Below are 17,998 nucleotides of genomic sequence, written 5' to 3'. Positions count from 1 at the left end.
TGTTGGGAGAGCATTTGAAAAGCAAAAGCCTTAATCCCAGGCTTTCCACCTCCCTCTCTGTGAGCAATTACCACATGCCCTTATGGTTAACATCAGTTAGCTGAACTTCCAGGAGAAGCTATTCTCCCTGCCTTGCATCCCCCAAATGAAAATGAACTATAGTCTATTAACTCCTTCCTACATATTTATCTGTAATAGAAACAGAATAAAAAGAAACTGATTAGAAGTGGAGCAGAAAAGAGACAAAAGTATGGAAAAATAGGTTCTCCAAAACTGCTATTTGGAGTGGAAATCAGTTACAGTGTTTCTGGAAACTATTTTGTCAATATATTTCAAAATGCAAAAGGCACAAACTTTTTGACTCAGTATATGATGTTTATATAGAGATCCTAACAACATGGGAAAATATCCGGAATAATGTTAAACAAGAACTTTAGATATTTTGTGGACAACGTATGTTGGGCGAATGGATAGATGGATGGATACTTAGGTAATAAGTATCTAAGTATAAGAATAAGAAAAATAAGCAAACTATAAATATTAGGTGCAATATGATCTCAAATATAGTCAGAAAAACACAGAGAAAAAGAATGGAAGGAAACATGCCTAAAGATTAATGTGTCTGGATAATGAGCTTATAACTGTTGTTTACTTTTTAATATCCCTGTACTTAAAATGTTTTCTATAATGAACATGTTTTACTGTGACATTGAGGGAAAAAATAATGTTTAAACCAGGGGAAACAAAAGCTAAATTGAGAAAGAAGGCCAAAGGGTCACACAAATCCAGAGTGAAAGACGGACATCCTAGAAGTCACCCTCAGGGCAAAAAGCAATGCTGAAAGTATTACCACCAACCTGTTGCTCAGGGTAAACTTGCAGATTGGTTATCTGGCTCTCCTTTCATCACTTGGCCAGAATCTATTGTGTCTAGTGCAGGGCAGAAGAGTTGACAGAGACCCAGAAGTGTCCAAAACCATAGAAGAAAATTGTAAAATGTTAACAACATGAAATGCTGAAGAAGAACCAGAGTGCTGAGACCTCTTAGAAATGATTGCTGCTGCTGCTGCTGCTGCTAAGTTGCTTCAGTCGTGTCCGACTCTGTGCGACCCCATAGACGGCAGCCCACCAGGCTCCCCCATCCCTGGGATTCTCCAGGCAAGAACACTGGAGTAGGTTGCCACTTTTCCAATGCATGAAAGTGAAAAGTGAAAGTGAAGTCTCTCAGTCATGTCCAACTCCTAGCGACCCCATGGACTGCAGCCCACCAGGCTCCTCCGTCCATGGGATCCTCCAGGCAAGAGCACTGGAGTGGGGTGCCATTGCCTCCTCCGAGAAATGATTGCAGTAGCTGAGAATTTCCCAGATTAGCCAGCAGCCAGAAAACTGATTTTGCTGGAAGTCTTCATCACAAATTTGGTCACCTGTAGCACTGACCCTGAAACATCATCAAATAATTAGCTTTCACTGGGACCTGAAGAGACCTTTTTGAGGACTTAACAAGAGTAATTATGGCTCTTTGTTGCTATGGGTATAATATTTTAATGACAACTTCTCTTCTGGTTCCGAGATGGGGAAATTCTCAATCAAAATCTCAATCAAAACCTGAGAGATGCTTCTTGGACCTGAGAAGAGATTTTTAGTAGGCCTATCAGTTATACTCTACTCTACTTAGAGACCACTGATAATTCTACCAGATTTCATAGAAAACACTCAGGAAGATTGAACTAAAAAAGGAACAAGGGATTACATAAAATGCATAGTCCAACACACAAGCTGGACTGGGTTTGCCACTTTGACTAAGTAACTGAGAATTCATTCTGAGAGTGGAAAACTATGACCACGGGTACAAGAATGTTCATGGTAGCACTCTTTATAATTGAAAACAAATAACCTAAGTATCCATCAATAGGAGAACAGGTAAATGTGATGTATTCATCATATAGAATACTTGATACATATCAAAATGAATTAAAATATGTGAACTAGAGCTACCAAAGTAAAAAAAAAATCATAAAATGTTACATTGAGCAAAAAAGCAAGTTGCTAAAGAGTATGTAACACATAAATTCAAATGTGAAATGTGTAAACCAATGCTAAATATCTCTTTTGGATACTTACTTAGTATTACCTATTACATAGTAATACCTACTATTACCTATTACATAGTAATAGTAATATTACCTACTATTACCTATTACATAGTAATAATATAAAAACATGCCTAGGAATGCTAAATGCTAAATTCCAGATATTAATAGCCTGTAGGGAGGGAGGGGACTAAAATTGTGGAAGAGCACACAAGGGAGTTTTGACTGTATGGATAGAATTATAGTTCTTAAAAAAAAAGAAAAACAGAAACAAAGTGGCACAGTGTTAGGATTCTATAGAGCTAACGGTGAACCCATGAGTGTAATGTTATTTTCTTTTCTTTCTGCCTAAAAGAAAGTACATTCAAACAAAGTTTTATATGCTCAGTAAGCAATAACAACCCTAGAACAAAGAGTTGGTGTTCCACCTAAACGCTATGCTTTTATCCCTTTAACAATGAAAAATCCTGAAGGAAAAAACAGCTGGTGAATCTAAAAATCCACCAGTTAAACAAGATCTCCTTAGAGAGGATTTAAAGGAAAATGTAAGAAAACCCTGGTGGAACTGAGAAGAGCCCTCATGTGGGAAAAAGTACTGTTATCAGTTAAATGGGACAGACCATCCTTTCATGCGTAGAGGAATATTGCAGAGGAAAGTGCCCCTGGATCCTGAATTCTTTCTTACTTATCCCCACACTTACCACCATTTCCTCCTTTGTCGAAAGTTCTTAGAAGATGGAGAGGGTTCTGTCCCCACTGCTCTTTGATGATAGCCATGGGCAGTGACAGAGTGTTGAGGTGAATAACATCACACTTCACTGAAGGCAAAAAACAAAATTCCCTCTGGGAGGCAATGAGGTACAACTAGAAACGACAAGGGTGTGGAGTCACAAATGGATAGATCTAGGCAAGTCACATAACCTCCATGAGTCTTGCTTTCCTGTTTGTCATAAGGGGTAAATGAAAAAATGTGTGTAAAATGTGTGATGATGGACTGCACTAAGAGAAGCAGGAGTTTCCTCCCATTCCCCTGGGGAGAAAGGGGAATGGCTAGAATCTTGCTGGGCAATTAAGTAATGCTTTAAAGGAGAAATAAACACAAAATGCAGCTTATTGGATATTTCTGTTTTAGTAGTTATTTGAACTATGACTGACTGTTTCTAACTAGCATCTCCTAAGACCTTTCCTAATCATAGCCAGGCTGAGCCGTTTTCTAATTTTTGCTCTGATGTTGTCCCTAATGATGAGCAAAGATAGGAATCAAAGGTGGTTTACTTTCTCAATTCTGCAAGTGCTATTTATATTAATTCCTTGGCATAGGGCAGTTTGTAAAATGGCTGAACTCTTTCTACTAAGCATTCTCTTTTGGAATTCTACTGCTCCATAGGGATCCTAAAGGCTGCACAATGTGGCCGTGTGAAAATCCTGCATCTGTAGATTAATAAAGAGAGCATCATAACACTGTAACTTTATTTTTTAAATGAAGAGCTGTGTGTGTCTATTCTTTTTTCTCCTCTTTCTTTCCCTATATGAAGTGTGTGTGTGTGTGTGTCTGTAACATTCATGTCACTTCCGTTTCCACCCCACCCCCACCACTTGAGTGAGGTGCAGGGTCAGCCCTCACTGTGCATCTTTTGTGGTCAGTTGACTCTGTGGGCTGCTGAAATTGTTAGAAAAAAATTAGGACCTTCCATAATAAGTACCCAAAGAAGCTGCAACTATCCTCTAAAGCAAAGTGTCCATTACACACCAACCTTCAGGAAGATATAAAAGCAGATGCCTCTCCTTTCACCATTAATGGACCAATGGTGACTAAGGAAGAGCTACCACATTGTCAGACCATGTGTGTCTTTTGAATGGATCACAAGGAATAGGGGGAAGCAATCGAAGAGGGAGCAATCGGGCCATGGAAGTCCCAGCAGTCCTCCAGTTCGGTGATCTACAGGTAGAGGCCATTTCACCCCATGCTCAGAGGGGCGATGGCTAGTGAGAGGCTTACTTACTTCCTCATACTTAGACCAGCTCTAAACCCTACCCCAACACAGACACTTGAAAGAGAGGAAGGCTTCCTCTTGTACAAACTGGATTTGTTCTGAAAAACAAAAAGAACAGAGGCAGCTTCCAGAAGGGCCTGTCTTACGGGAAATAAGAGGCGAGGCCAAGGCTGAAACAGATGCTGGGTCAGAGCGGGGAGTGTATTCACCAAGAGCTTGCAACAAACCTAAAGGTAAAATGACGGGTGTGCTTTACTCAGCTAAAAGAGGCGCAACTGGACGTGGTTTGTTCAGATTCTTCTGAACCAATTTACTGGTCATGTTTTTTTTTACTGGTCATGATTTCTTTAGGGTATTACTTTCTTTTTTCTAAGTTGAATCTTTGGTTGTGAATAGGTACTTAATTGGAATTCACCATGGGAACAAACATATTAGTATAGGATCTCGATGAGTTGGCAGTACCTGAGAGCTGACCATTATTAGCTGGTTATCACTACTTCTGAGTAAATGAAAAATCTTAATGTTACAAAAAATCTTTTTGGGGATTGAGCTGAATCTGAATGCTATAACTCTTATCAGTTTATCACTCCTGTGAGAGAAGATTTAAACCCAGGAGTCAGGGAAGAGAGCTGTGTGGCAAGGTATAGGGAAAAGTGTACTTCTTGGCCCAATTTTCTCAAAAGATCATTTATAAAAAGTTGAACAAATCTATCACCAGAGAACGGTGGCATCCAGACGATGAACAAGTAGCAAAGTGATCATTCTGAACATCCCTGGTGTTCCTGTAACCTATTTTTGTCTCCTCAGTACAATAATAGAACTGTTTACACCACAAGAAAGAGCAAAATAATGGTGTGGATAGCCTCAGGCTTCGATACAAACCATTCCCTTGCTTTCCTGGTGTGAGAAGTAACTTATGTTTGTCAAGTAGGAAAAAACTACTGACTTTATTCTGCCACCAAAAGCATAAGGAATTTAGTTAAAACAAAACAAAACCTATCCCCTTCAGGAAAAGAACTTACCTCCAACAAAACTGGATGGGGAAGGGGCTGATCATTTGGTGATTTTTTTTCAGAATTTTTCAGTGCTCTGTTTTTGTGTCAGTATTTATGTCTTCACTTTATCTTTCTAATGAAAGCTGTGGGTTAATATTACAAGATGGTGCATTTAAGTGAATAACTGTGTGTTTTGTGTGAATTAAAAAAAAAACAAGGGTGACTTTGTGTAACTTTCTTTGTCTTTGTATATTTCAGTTACCCAAACTGAGTCTTTCTGAATTATCATTAAGTTTGTAGAGACTAAACAAGTTACTTTTCAGAAATGATCAAAGACGGCATCTCTAAGAGTTGATGATCCTATCCAAAAGAATGCATCTAAGCAAAAAGGAAGGGAAAAGCAAAAACCAGCAAAACAACTGCCTCTCAAAAATTGTTTTTCAAATTTAGAACAAAGCTCAGCCAGAACTACAAAGGATGGGCAAAATCGGTTGTGTGGCAGTTAGTATATGTCCACAACTGCAGGTGCAGCCTCCATATCCTTATTAGACCCCTTGTTTACAGACCCCGGTGGGACAAGGTATGAAAAATTACACTCACTGTCTAGGAAACCGGGAACTGAAAGTCCAATATCTGCCTCAGTGGAGTTCTGGCACCTGCATTATACCTTCTGGGGATATTAAGGCCAACAGCTGCACTGAGACTTTTTATTGTTCACAGATTCTGCACACTTAGTAAAAGGGTGGTTAGAGTAGAGTTGCTTCTAGACATTACCAAGCACATGGTACATGTCCTTGATATCCAGAACACTCCATTGACTTATGCAAGAACCCAGTTTATACGAACTCATGATGTAGAACCAGTCATCCCAATTCAGTGTGTATCCATTATACCTGAAAACTGGCAGAAATGAGGGTTATGGAAGGAGGACATCAAGGTAAGAAGATGGTTCTTTGTTAGCTTTGAACATTTCTGTTCTATTTGAAAGTAGGTGGCTAGGCTGAGGGGGAACCAGGAGGGATGAAGAGGATCAATGTGCTGGGTCCTCAAGAACTTTCATTATCAATAGCACCCAGTGAGCTCCAGAAAGAAGCGATGGCTGCAGTGATACTGGAGAGCATCTTCCTGAAGCGATCCCAGCAGAAAAAGAAAACATCACCTTTAAATTTCAAGAAGCGCCTCTTTCTCTTAACCATGCAAAAACTTTCCTACTATGAGTATGACTTTGAACGCGGGGTAAGTTTCTCTGCTGTGAAACCTGAGTTTTAAGGACTTGGCCTTAAATCTGCCTTGGTGAGAAGGTAGACTTTTTGGTTGGAGTTGGGGGTGGAGCAGGATGGAAGGGACCTAAGTACACTTCAAACTCAGCAAAGTATTTCCTAACCCAGAACTGGGAAGTCATACTGGAACAAAAATTCAAAGGTGCTAAGAAGCTATCAGGGAAATCTCACCATGGATTTTCTAAGTTGGTGAGCACTCATTAAATGATTGTTGAGAATGAAATCCAAGAGTTGGAAATTATTTCCTTATTTTTTTTATATTAAAGGCACACATAGTCAACCACTCTTCTATAGCATTTGCCCTCCATCTGGTAGTCAAAAAAGATCAGGTTAAGAGGAATCGGGTGGAGAGGGAGGTGGGAGGGGGGATCGGGATGGGGAATACGTGTAACTCTATGGCTGATTCATATCAATGTATGACAAAACCCACTGAAATGTTGTGAAGTAATTAGCCTCCAACTAACAAAAAAATAAAAAAAAATAAAAAATAAAAAAAAAAGATCAGGTTAATAGATCTGGAAGTTGTTTGGGTTTGGTTTGTTTGCTCATTTATTCAAAATGATAGGTCCTGATATAGAGTGTGGGTGTCACCTCACTATGTTGAATGATGAAATAGCAAAATCTAATCATCTGGTTGCTTAATCGCTCTTAACCTTTCTCCATTTCTTCCTCATTCTCTTTCTCAGAGAAGAGGCAGTAAGAAGGGTTCAATAGATGTTGAGAAGATCACCTGCGTTGAAACAGTGGTTCCTGAGAAAAATCCTCCCCCTGAAAGACAGATTCCGGTGAGAAGAGACCATTGTTAGAACCAGGAGCAGGGGGTGGGGTGGAGTTCAGAAACTTGGAACACGTCAATTCTCTGTAAATAAACTGGTGATATTGTGCAGTGTGGGACACATAAAGGTCCCTTATACCAATATGCTCTTCACTCCACCACATATCCGTTATGCTGAGTCTCAACGTCTTTTTCCCCAGATGCAGAACAACTCACTTAACTGGAAAACTTGTAACACCAGTTTTAAGATGATATCAGATCAAGTGTTCAAGCTGATCAGAGATGATTGGTTTTACTCCCTCAGTCACCGGGATCAGATTTACAGGCTTGAGTTAGTCTGCAAGCCAGAACCCTAGGGCTCTGAGTCTTGAGATTCTCACTGCTTCTTCTCTCATTTCCCTGAAGACATAACATCTACTGATTTCCTGATTTTTTTAAATATAATTTTTTCTGATGACAAGAGTAAATGCATATTTATTACAGAATCTCTACAAAATACAAAGAAAGCACATAAAGAAGATAAAATTATGCATAATCTCATTTAGCTAAAACAACTATTAACATGCTCATGTATGGACTTACTGATGTTTTTCTCCATTAACAACACATACACTCACACTATTATACATGTTATATATTTAAAACACAGAATCATACTAAACATCTTGCTTTGCCACTTACATTTTCAATTTAACAATATATGAAAACTTTTCCCCAGGACAATAGGTAATCTTTAATAATATGATTTCAATGACTATATGGTGTTCCCTATCGTGGATATATTCTAATTTGTTCAACCAGTCTCCTATTACTAGACATTTAAATTGTTTCCAATTATTTTATATCAGAAATCATGTTGAGGGGAACATTCTTGCATACATCTTTATGTATCTTTGTTATTCTTTCCTTTATATCAACTTCCTAGGAGTAATATTTTGTTCTTTTCTTTAGGACCTCTGTACAGTTTGGTTATTTTTATAGTTTTATTCTATTATATTTTGTAGAAGTAGAATCTGAATATTATATACTCCCACAAGCTGTATATGAGAGTATCTATTCCTCTACATTCTTTTCAACACCAGATAATTTAAATATTTGCTAATTTGAAGGCCAAAAATGATATTTAATTGCTGACTTATTTTGTCATTGTTTTGCTACTCAATTATACATCTACAGCTCATTTATACTTTTTCCATTTGTGAATTGCCTGTTAATTTTTTGGCCCTTTTTTCTATTGAAATATTTACCTTATTCCTAGTACTTTTTAAGAGATCTAGATATATTAACATGATAATATATGTTGAAAATATTTTTCCAGTTTTTCATTTATCTTTGAATTTTGTTTATTTTTTTTTAAACCATACTGGGTTTTAAAGTCTGTGTCATCAAATTAGCTCATCTTCCTCTCAATTGTTCTAACTTTTAGCATTATATTAGAAAGGCCTTGCCTCTCACAAAATTATATAAATATTCACTTTTTTCTGTTATTCATAGTTTCATTTCTTCATAAGCTCTTGAATCCATCCAGAATTGACTTTGGTGTATTGTGTGAAATAGCTACCTTAACTCCTCTCCTACCTCTGCCAATATTAGTGGTTAAATGTTTGTCCCAGCATCATTTATTGAGTAACCTCCATTTCCTCAATAATTTGAGATTTTTTTGAATGAGGGTGTGCTGGATCCTATGGCTATGTGTCCCCACTGGAATATAGGAAGCCATCACTAAGGATTAGCATTGTCCGTGCAGGATAGTCTTGTGGAACCACTGCAAAAGACTCCCAGTACCTTAGGAAATCCAGAAAAGAGTAATGCATCAACCAATAACTATGATTTTTTCTGTCATTGCAGAGAAGGGGAGAAGAGTGCAGTGAAATTGAGCAGATCTCAATTATTGAAAGGTTCCCTTACCCCTTCCAGGTGAGGTATTTTCTCTTATCAGCTCACAAGGGGACCTGTAATGTAATCATCATGGATGACATGGGCTGAGGGTGTTTGCTTTTCTATTTTCCAGTCAAACATAGTTTTTTTTTTTACTCTTTACACGTCAAAGAGAATCCATTATGGCACTAATTCTATTATGGTGTGTCTTGTATATGATAACTGCATTGAGAAAGATGCTGTTTGTTGAGTGAGCATTTCACTTCCTTCTGGTTCTGCCTATCTGTCTAATGGTGGTCATGTGGGTTGAAAAGACAGAAAAGGGGAGGGAAGGAGTAGTATTAGGAAGTTCAGTGTGGGGAAACCTTATTAGATTTACATATAAACTTAAATTCTATTCAAGTCTGGGATAACTGAAGAGCCACATAGACATCTGTTTGATAGATGCAATGTAAGCCATCAAAGAGAGCAAGAGCTTCAGATTCAACTAATCTCTGATTTGGTTTGCTTATGTCCTTAGAACTCTGTAGGCTACATACCGTGAATAAAGCAGTCTCTGCAACAGTGAAAGCCAGAAAAGGAAGTGGAAAGTCTCAGGGGAGGGGGCTTTCTGTCATGGATTTATGAGCACAGCAAGACTAACAAGCAAAAAGAAAAAATGTAAAAGGATCTTGTTCATGTCCCTGACTATAACAAAGTTTACAAAACCTGTAAAGGGAGGGTTGTTTTAGACAGTTTTTACTACCATTGTTTTTCACTAAGTTGATGTTGTAACTGGCCTGGTGGATAATGGTAAATAGCAGATAATTCAAAATTAATTTACATTTGACTTTAGAATCTACTGTGATGTCTACTAAATCTGTGAGGGTTGAAACCATGTTTTACATGTTTTGTACATCTCCATAACACCTAGCACAGTGTCTTGTACATGTGTAGTGTTCAAAAACTACTGACTGATTTGATGATGATGCTTAATATATACTTCACTCTTTTTGAAATAGGTCTGTAGTTCCAAACTTAGTTTATTTTGGCTAATATTGGCTAGGGGATGCCACTAGGCATTGGGGGGAAAATTAGACATGAGTTAAAATTTTGCTCATATTGATGAAGTTTATAATTCATATGTACTAATCAAGACTTGTTACATAAATCATTACATCAGTTATCTTCTATACAAAGCTTAATAAGATCATAAAATATCCTTCATTGGAGAAACACAAAGATAATGAACTAATTTTACACACAAATTGAAACACAATTCAGGAGGACCTAGGAGAATTCACAAAGCTAGGAGTTTCTTAGTCCTACATCCTTGGATATGAATTGTTCAGGAATTCTTCTCATGACACCAGCCCCACTGCTCACTGAAGATCCTGCCTCTTTGTATTCCACTGTCATTATACAAAGTTGTAGCTTAAGATTAGTTCCTTCAAGGGCTTTATTTTTTTTCCGACTCCTAACTGCTGAAGTCTGTGTGTCCATTGCCCCAGGTTGTATATGATGAAGGGCCTCTCTATGTCTTCTCCCCAACCGAAGAACTGAGGAAGCGTTGGATTCACCAGCTCAAAAATGGTGAGAATTACTTGGAAAATAAACTAGTTTCCAAAGGAAGGAAGGGAGGGAGGAAGGAAAGAGGAAAATTGAGAGAGGGAGAAAAAGATAAAGAAAGAAGGAAAGAAAATGGGGAAAAAAAAAGAAAATGGGGACAGGGAGGGAAGGAGAGAGGGAGAAGGAAAGAAAAAAGAATGGATGTAAGAAGGGAGGCAAAAAAAGAAAGGGGGGAAAGGGAAGGAGGGAGAGAATGAGAAAGGAGAAGAGAGGAGGGCAAGAAATATTTCATTTTCTTCAATATTAGTGATACAATTGACAATAATATTCCATCATATTTGATGAAAGATCAGGTGCTAGACTAAGAGTTTCAACTTAGTTCTACCACTGTCTCTTTAATGCAATTTTGTAATTATAAGCTCCTCCATTTCCCTACTTACAAAAAGGTCCCATTCTTTACACCAGTTTACAATGGTGGTGTGGTGTGGCACTCAATGGTTATTTCAATATTTTGAATCATAGATATGAAATATCTGGTTCCCAAAAAAATAATATATGATTATGAGAGTGCTTAGGGTCAGAGTAAAGACCCTGGTTCCAAGTCTTCTTCTACCACTGATAAGCTGGGTGACCTCTGGTTAGCAGGCCAACAAGCTTCTTTGAGGTTCAAGTTCTTTTTCTGAAAGAGGAATAATAATGATGTCCATGGTACCTACCTCTGGGAGGTAATGTATGTGAAAGCACACAGCAACTGTAAAGCACTGTACATCTTTTCATTGTTGGTAAATATTTTCTAAAGAGCTATTTTCTGTTCCTTTCTTTGTGAGGACCTCAATTAAACATAGTTCAGTTTTTCACATAGACCATATAGTGTGCTCAGATAAACTCGACTGTAAATGCTTACAGCACAGGATGCATGCACACATATTTGTGTGTATATATAGCCACATGTCAAGTGACTGAGAGATTAACTGGTTGAGTTGACATCAGGAAAGGCTGCCTAGAGAAACAGGAAGGATGGCAGACTGATAACAGCATGGTTGGGTTATTGCATGACAGCCCTTTGTCTTAATAAACATGTAGATTCTGATATTCGGTGGTTGACTACCCCAGCTTTGTTCAGTCCCTTGAATGCAAGTCTGATTGGCCAATACAAAAATCATCAGATCTTTCGAGTCAAAAGAGGAGAAAGAAACAGAAGGGTCATTTACTTAGTTCTTTTTGTGTGTCAGACACTAAGCTATATATCTTGTAATCATTATCTCATTTAATTCTCACAGCAACCTTAGGCTAAAAACAACTAACACCTAATGAGCATTGACTCTGTACCAGGCTCTATGCCAAGTGCTTCAAACATACTAGCACATTTAATCCTGCCAATAAGTTTATTTAGTATGTATTATACTCCTAATTACAGATGAGAGAACTGAAGCTCTAAGAGGTTAAGTAAGTTGCTCAAGGGCACATAGCTAGTGAGCGGTGGAGCCTGGGTTCTTACTACATCCCTAAGTCTGTTTGACTCTGAAGCCTAAACTCATTGCAGAGTTTTGTGCTGCCTGGTTCTCAAGCCCAGAAATTGCACCTGTAGTTGGCTGCAAGATATTTTAAGAGTAAGGCCATGTGGACATTACAAATAGGTGATATCTTGCACCACGTAGTTCAGTTCCTGGCATGTTTTGAAGAGGTCACCTTTAGCCTTGAGGGTACAAAATTAGCAAACACTTCAGTAATGCTTGTTATGATCCAAGACCTTAAGTCCTTTATGTACATTAGCTCATTTCTTCTTCCTATCAGCCACATTAGGCAGTTAATTTCACCATCCCCATTTTAGAGACCAAAAAAACAGAGGTACAGGAGGTTAAGTAACTGGCCCAAAGGCACTCAGTGAGTAAGTGGCATGGTCAGGCTTTGAGCTCAAGCTTCAAAGTCTGTGCTCTAAACCAAGATGCCACCTCCAAGGCAGAGAAATACATGCAGAGGGTGAGCTGGAGTTCCAGAGGGCATATATATTTGTACTTCTTTGGTTCTCTCCACAGTACCTTATACATTGCCTTGCACACAGAAGGCGACCAACAAATAGGTGTGTTGAATGATTTTTCTGCAGAACAACAACCACCAACTTGGGATCCACACTGATGGACAGCTAGGATTTAGTTTGGAAATAGAAGGTGGGACATACTAGATGAGCGAGAAGTAAAAGGGAAAAAATGTGGTGTGTATGAGTTAGTAATTCCTTTAACACTTCAAGCACCAATTTCAAAACCAGTTTTAGGTTAGCTCAAAAATACATAGAGTGCCTACTATATTCAACTTATGAGCAATGACTGAGGATAAGACTATTCAGCATGTAAATTTGTTTTATTGACTCTGATATTAACCTTACTATGTTGATTATGCCCTGCTATTAAAGTTTCATAGGTAAGTAAAATTCCAACAGTAAAAACAAAACCGAAACAAACAGAAACCACTACTACTTCAGTTAGTTCATTGGTTCAATTTTGCCTCCTCTTCCCTTGTGTTTTACCGAAAGCATTTTTTTTTTCATTTACTCCAGAATCTACTTGGGCTGACAAGCCCCAAAGTAGCTGCCTTGCAACAAACACCGCAGTTGTTCAGAGATTTAGATGAAAATCCTAGAGATCTCAGAACAGCCCCAGATGCTGGCAATGCCAATAATGAGATACTCTGGAAGCTGTAAAATCCCACTCTAGTGATAAGTTACCCCACTCTGGGGTAAAATGCACCAGTTGCAAATCACTAATATGAGAAGGGGGCCTCATGGTATGCAGGCTACCTCTGTAGCAGTATTGGCTGTGAAGAGGCACGAGGGAGCCTTCTGAGGTGCTGGATCTGAGTGGTGGTTAAATGGTTTTACACAAATGTGGCTAGCTGGATATCTCAGATTGCATGTTTTATTATATATTAGCTATACCTGAATTTATATATTTATATGGAAGCTATACCTCAAGGGCTTCCCTGGTGGCTCGGATGGTTAAAAAAAAAAAAAAAAGCTGCCTGCAGTGCGGGAGACCAGGGTTCTACCTCTGGGTTGGGAAGATCCCCTGGAGAAGGAAATGGCAATCCACTCCAGTATCTTGCCTGGAAAATCCCATGTACAGAGGAGCCTGTCAGACTACATGGAGTTGCAAAGAGTCGGACATGACTGAGCGACTAACACATTCACATTCATACATCAATTTAAAAAGTAGGATGTCAGGTATCTCATATTGAACTGCCATCTCTTTTCAGTGGTACTTTTCATGCAAACCTTGTATCCCTGAGGACTGAGCCCTGAGCTCTCTCCTTCCATTTCCTTGAACATGGCAGTGGGTACATGTTACAGCACCACAGATACTTGTCTTCATTTGGTCAAGCTCAGTAGAGCCTATCCTAACTGTAGCTTCAAAAATAAGCAAAAGACCTGACCTCACCAAAACAAATGAGTGGCATTTGTGAAACTCCAATGATGTATATGGAGGGTAATCAATCAGTCATGCCTCAAACAGAATTTGAGCCATTATCCTGATAAAAATGGATATGAGAGATCAGTCCATTATATACTTGAAATGTGCATCAACCATTAGTGCTTCCTGGTCCCATGTACTGGTGAAGTAAGCAGTTTTCTCCTAGTTCTCCCACCTGGATGCTGTCATAATCAGCTTGGGATACCACAACAAAATATCATAGATCAAGTGATTTAAACAACAAACATTTTTCTCACAGTTTTGGAAGCTGGGGAGTCCAAGACCAAAGTGTTAGCCAGTTTGGTTGCTGGTGAGAACTTTCTACCTGGCTTGCTGACTGGTCACTTTTCTCACTGATTCTCATATGGCAGAGAGAAAGAATCTCTCTCCGGTCTCTTCTTATAAGGACACTAATCTCATCTTGAGGTTCCACTCTCATGACCTGAGTACGTCCCTAAGGCCACATCTCCTAATATCACATGGGAGGCATCATTATATGAATCTGGGGGGACACAAACATTCAGTTTGTAACAGACACTGCTTTGCAATTCTAAGTAGTTTGAAATACCAGCTCTGCATTAACCAACAAAAGAAGAGTGTCATCTTCAAGGGACCTCTTAATTATTTGGAAATGTAGGGTGGGTTCTTAATGACTGTGCTGGAGGTAGGGGGGTAGGAAGTCCTATAGCCTCTCATTAGCATATTAGGATAGCTGAATTTATCAGAGCAGCTAGTTGTTGATTAAGAATTTTTGAAATGTCTACTGGTGCTGAAGCGTGCACCCAAGGTTCTTCAAATCCCTCAGTGACAGTGGTGGCACAAGAGAGGGGTGGGGGGGCAGAGGGTAGGAGCAATCAGTTCTAGCTAGGAAGAGTATATGGAACATTGTTCAAAATTGCTAGAGTCAGTTCAGTCGCTCAGTCGTGTCCGACTCTTTGTGACCCCATGGACTGCAGCACGCCCAGCCTCCCTGTCCATCACCAACTCCCAAAGTTTACTCAAACTCATGCCCATTGAGTCAGTGATGCCATCCAACCATCTCATCCTCTGTCATCCCCTTCTCCTGCCCTCAATCTTTCCCAGCATCAGGGTCTTTTCAAATGAGTCAGCTCTTTGCATCAAGTGGCCAAAGTATTGGAGTTTCACCTTCAACATCAGTCCTTCCAATGAATATTCAGGACTGATTTCCTTTAGGTTAGACTGGTTGGATCGCCTTGCAGTCCAAGGGACTCTCAAGAGTCTTCTCCAACACCACAATTCAAAAGCATCAATTCTTCGGCGCTCAGCTTTCTTTACATTGCATCTTTACATTCTCACATTCGTCCATGACTACTGGAAAAACCATAGCCTTGACTAGACAGACCTTTATTTTTTTTTTAATTTTTTTAGAAACAGAAAACTTGAAATTTATTATAAAGATGTATGGAATAAGAATGGGCTTATTCTGAAAACAAAACAAAACAAAACGTCTTAAATAATTAGAAAAGAGTTTTACTGGCCAGAGATCAGGCAAAATATGATTTTGAAAATAAGGCATGTTCCAAAGACCATTCATTTATAATCTAGTATCGAAGTTTAAGTAAATGAAGTTACTGATATAAATTTTTTGTTAGCAATATATTTTATTTATTACTAATCTACTAACTTTAAAGCCTAAGTCCTGTGAAACAACTTTTTTGGGAGTTTTATAATATTTTTAGATGTTACAGATACTATTGTTGACAAAGTAATGTCTCTGCTTTTTAATATGCTGTCTAGGTTGGTCATAGCTTTTCTTCCAAGGGGCAAGTGTCTTTTTATTTCATGGCTGCAGTCACCATCTGCAGTGATTTTGGAGCCCCCAAAAATAAAGTCTGCCACTATTTCCACTGTTTGCCATGAAGTGATGGAACCAGATGTCATGATCTTTGTTTTCTGAATGTTGAGCTTTAAGCCAACTTTTTCACTCTCCTCTTTCACTTTCATCAAGAGGCTCTTTAGTTCTTCTTCACTTTCTGCCATAAGGGTGGTGTCATCTGCATATCTGAGGTTGTTGATATTTCTCCTAGCAATCTTGATTCCAGCTTGTGCTTCATTCAGCCCAGCATTTCACATGATGTACTCTGCATATAAGTTAAATAAGCATGGTGACACTATACAGCCTTGACGTACTCCATTTCCTATTTGGAACCAGTCTGTTGTTCCATGTCCAGTTCTAACTGTTGCTTCCTGACCTGCATACAGATTTCTCAAGAGGCAGGTCAGGTGGTCTGGTATTCCCATCTCTTTCAGAATTTTCCAGTTTATTGTGATCCACACAGTCAAAGGCTTTGGCATAGTCAATAAAGCAGAAGTAGATGTTTTTCTGGGACTCTCTTGCTTTTTCAATTATCCAGCGGATGTTGGCAATTTGATCTCTGGTTCCTTTGCCTTTTCTAAAACCAGCTTGAACATCTGGAAGTTCACGGTTCATGTATTGTTGAAGCCTGGCTTGGAGAATTTTGAGCATTACTTTACTAGTGTGTGAGATGAGTGCAATTGTGTGGTAGTTTGAGCGTTCTTTGGCATTGCCTTTCCTTGGGATTGGAATGAAAACTGACCTTTTCCAGTCCTGTGGCCACTGCTGGGTGTTCCAAATTTGCTGGCACATTGAGTGCAGCACTTTCACAGCATCATCTTTTAGGATTTGAAATAGCCCAAATGGAATTCCATCACCTCCACTAGCTTTATTCGTAGTGATGCTTCTTAAGGCCCAAGTGGCTTCACATTCCAGGATGTCTGGCTCTAGGTGAGTGATCACACCATCATGATTATCTGGGTCATGAAGATCTTTTTTGTACAGTTCTTCTGTGTATTCTTGTCACCTCTTCTTAATATCTTCTGCTTCTGTTAGGTCCATACCATTTCTGTCCTTTATTGAGCCCATCTTTGCATGAAATGTTACCTTGGTATCTCTAATTTTCTTGATGAGAGCTCTAGTCTTTCCCATTCTATTGTTATCCTCTATTTCCTTGCACTGATCTCTAAAGAAGGCTTTCTTATCTTTCCTTGCTATTCTTTGAAACTCTTCATTCAAATGGGTATATCTTTCCTTTTCTCCTTTGCGTTTCACTTCCCTTCTTTTCACAGCTATTTGTAAGGCCTCCTCAGACAGCCATTTTGCTTTTTTTGCATTTCTTTTTCTTGGGGATGGTCTTGCTCCCTGCCTCCTGTACAATGTCACGAACCTCTGTCCGTAGTTCATCAGGCACTCTATCAGATCTAGGCCCTTAAATCTATTTCTCACTTCCACTGTATAATCGTTAGGGATTTGATTTAAGTCATACCTGAATGGTCTAGTGGTTTTCCCTACTTTCTTCAATTTAAGTCTGAATTTGGCAATAAGGATAATAGAAGGCCTACAGACTTTTGGTTGGCTTTATTATTGTTTTAAAATCCTCTACAGACAATGTAGCGCCTTTTAGCTTGCACCTGGCCACCAGTAGCTTCTAGGCCTCCTCCAAAGTCTTAAGTGAGTAGAGGGTGACTAGCAAGCTCTTAAGGACTTAAGCTGATCTCTACAAAGGAAGGTTTTATTTTGTTTTTTTTTAAAAAAAGTTATGCAGGGCTTCTTTTTAGCATCAAATGCTGAAATGAGTATGTCCTCAAATATGCATATTCTTAGGCCAGCCTAGATCTTTGCCCCAAGGCTAGCTATTGTCAGTTATTTCCTTTGTCTTTGCTTCTCTATCATCTGGCAACAGGATCCCAGGATGACTTATCTAATCAACTTCTGGTTAAAATTCTTACAATGCCACAGTATTAAAAACGGTAATACTAATTCCTCCTATGTGTAACCCACCTTATTGTCTATTCTGAGAGATCTTTTGGGCCTCACAACCCTGTGAGGGAAATAGAACTGCTGTGTTTGTCTCCCACAGGGAGCTCAACCCTTGTGGCCACTCAACCTCAGTGGCCCTGGGAAGACTGAACTATGTTTATTCTAGAGGCAAAATC

The 17,998-nt window shown here is 39.0% G+C and overlaps 1 protein-coding gene across 1 annotated transcript in view; it reads left to right on the top strand.

The window, feature by feature from the left end:
- The window catches only part of BTK (Bruton tyrosine kinase), a 31,973-nt gene that overhangs the window by 2,251 nt on the left and 11,724 nt on the right, over window positions 1-17,998 (top strand). Inside the window, exons 2-5 of the mRNA XM_043896382.1 lie at window positions 6,148-6,314; window positions 7,045-7,143; window positions 8,982-9,050; window positions 10,502-10,583. Of these exons, the coding sequence (XP_043752317.1) occupies window positions 6,174-6,314; window positions 7,045-7,143; window positions 8,982-9,050; window positions 10,502-10,583 (391 nt within the window). The 5' untranslated portion in view covers window positions 6,148-6,173. The remainder of the gene's footprint in view (window positions 1-6,147; window positions 6,315-7,044; window positions 7,144-8,981; window positions 9,051-10,501; window positions 10,584-17,998) is intronic.

This window comes from Cervus elaphus, chromosome X (assembly GCF_910594005.1).
Source record: "Cervus elaphus chromosome X, mCerEla1.1, whole genome shotgun sequence".
NCBI classification, from domain to species: Eukaryota; Metazoa; Chordata; class Mammalia; order Artiodactyla; family Cervidae; genus Cervus; species Cervus elaphus.
The sequence above is the reverse complement of the archived record's forward strand: the minus strand, read 5'-3'. Positions and strand labels throughout refer to the sequence as shown.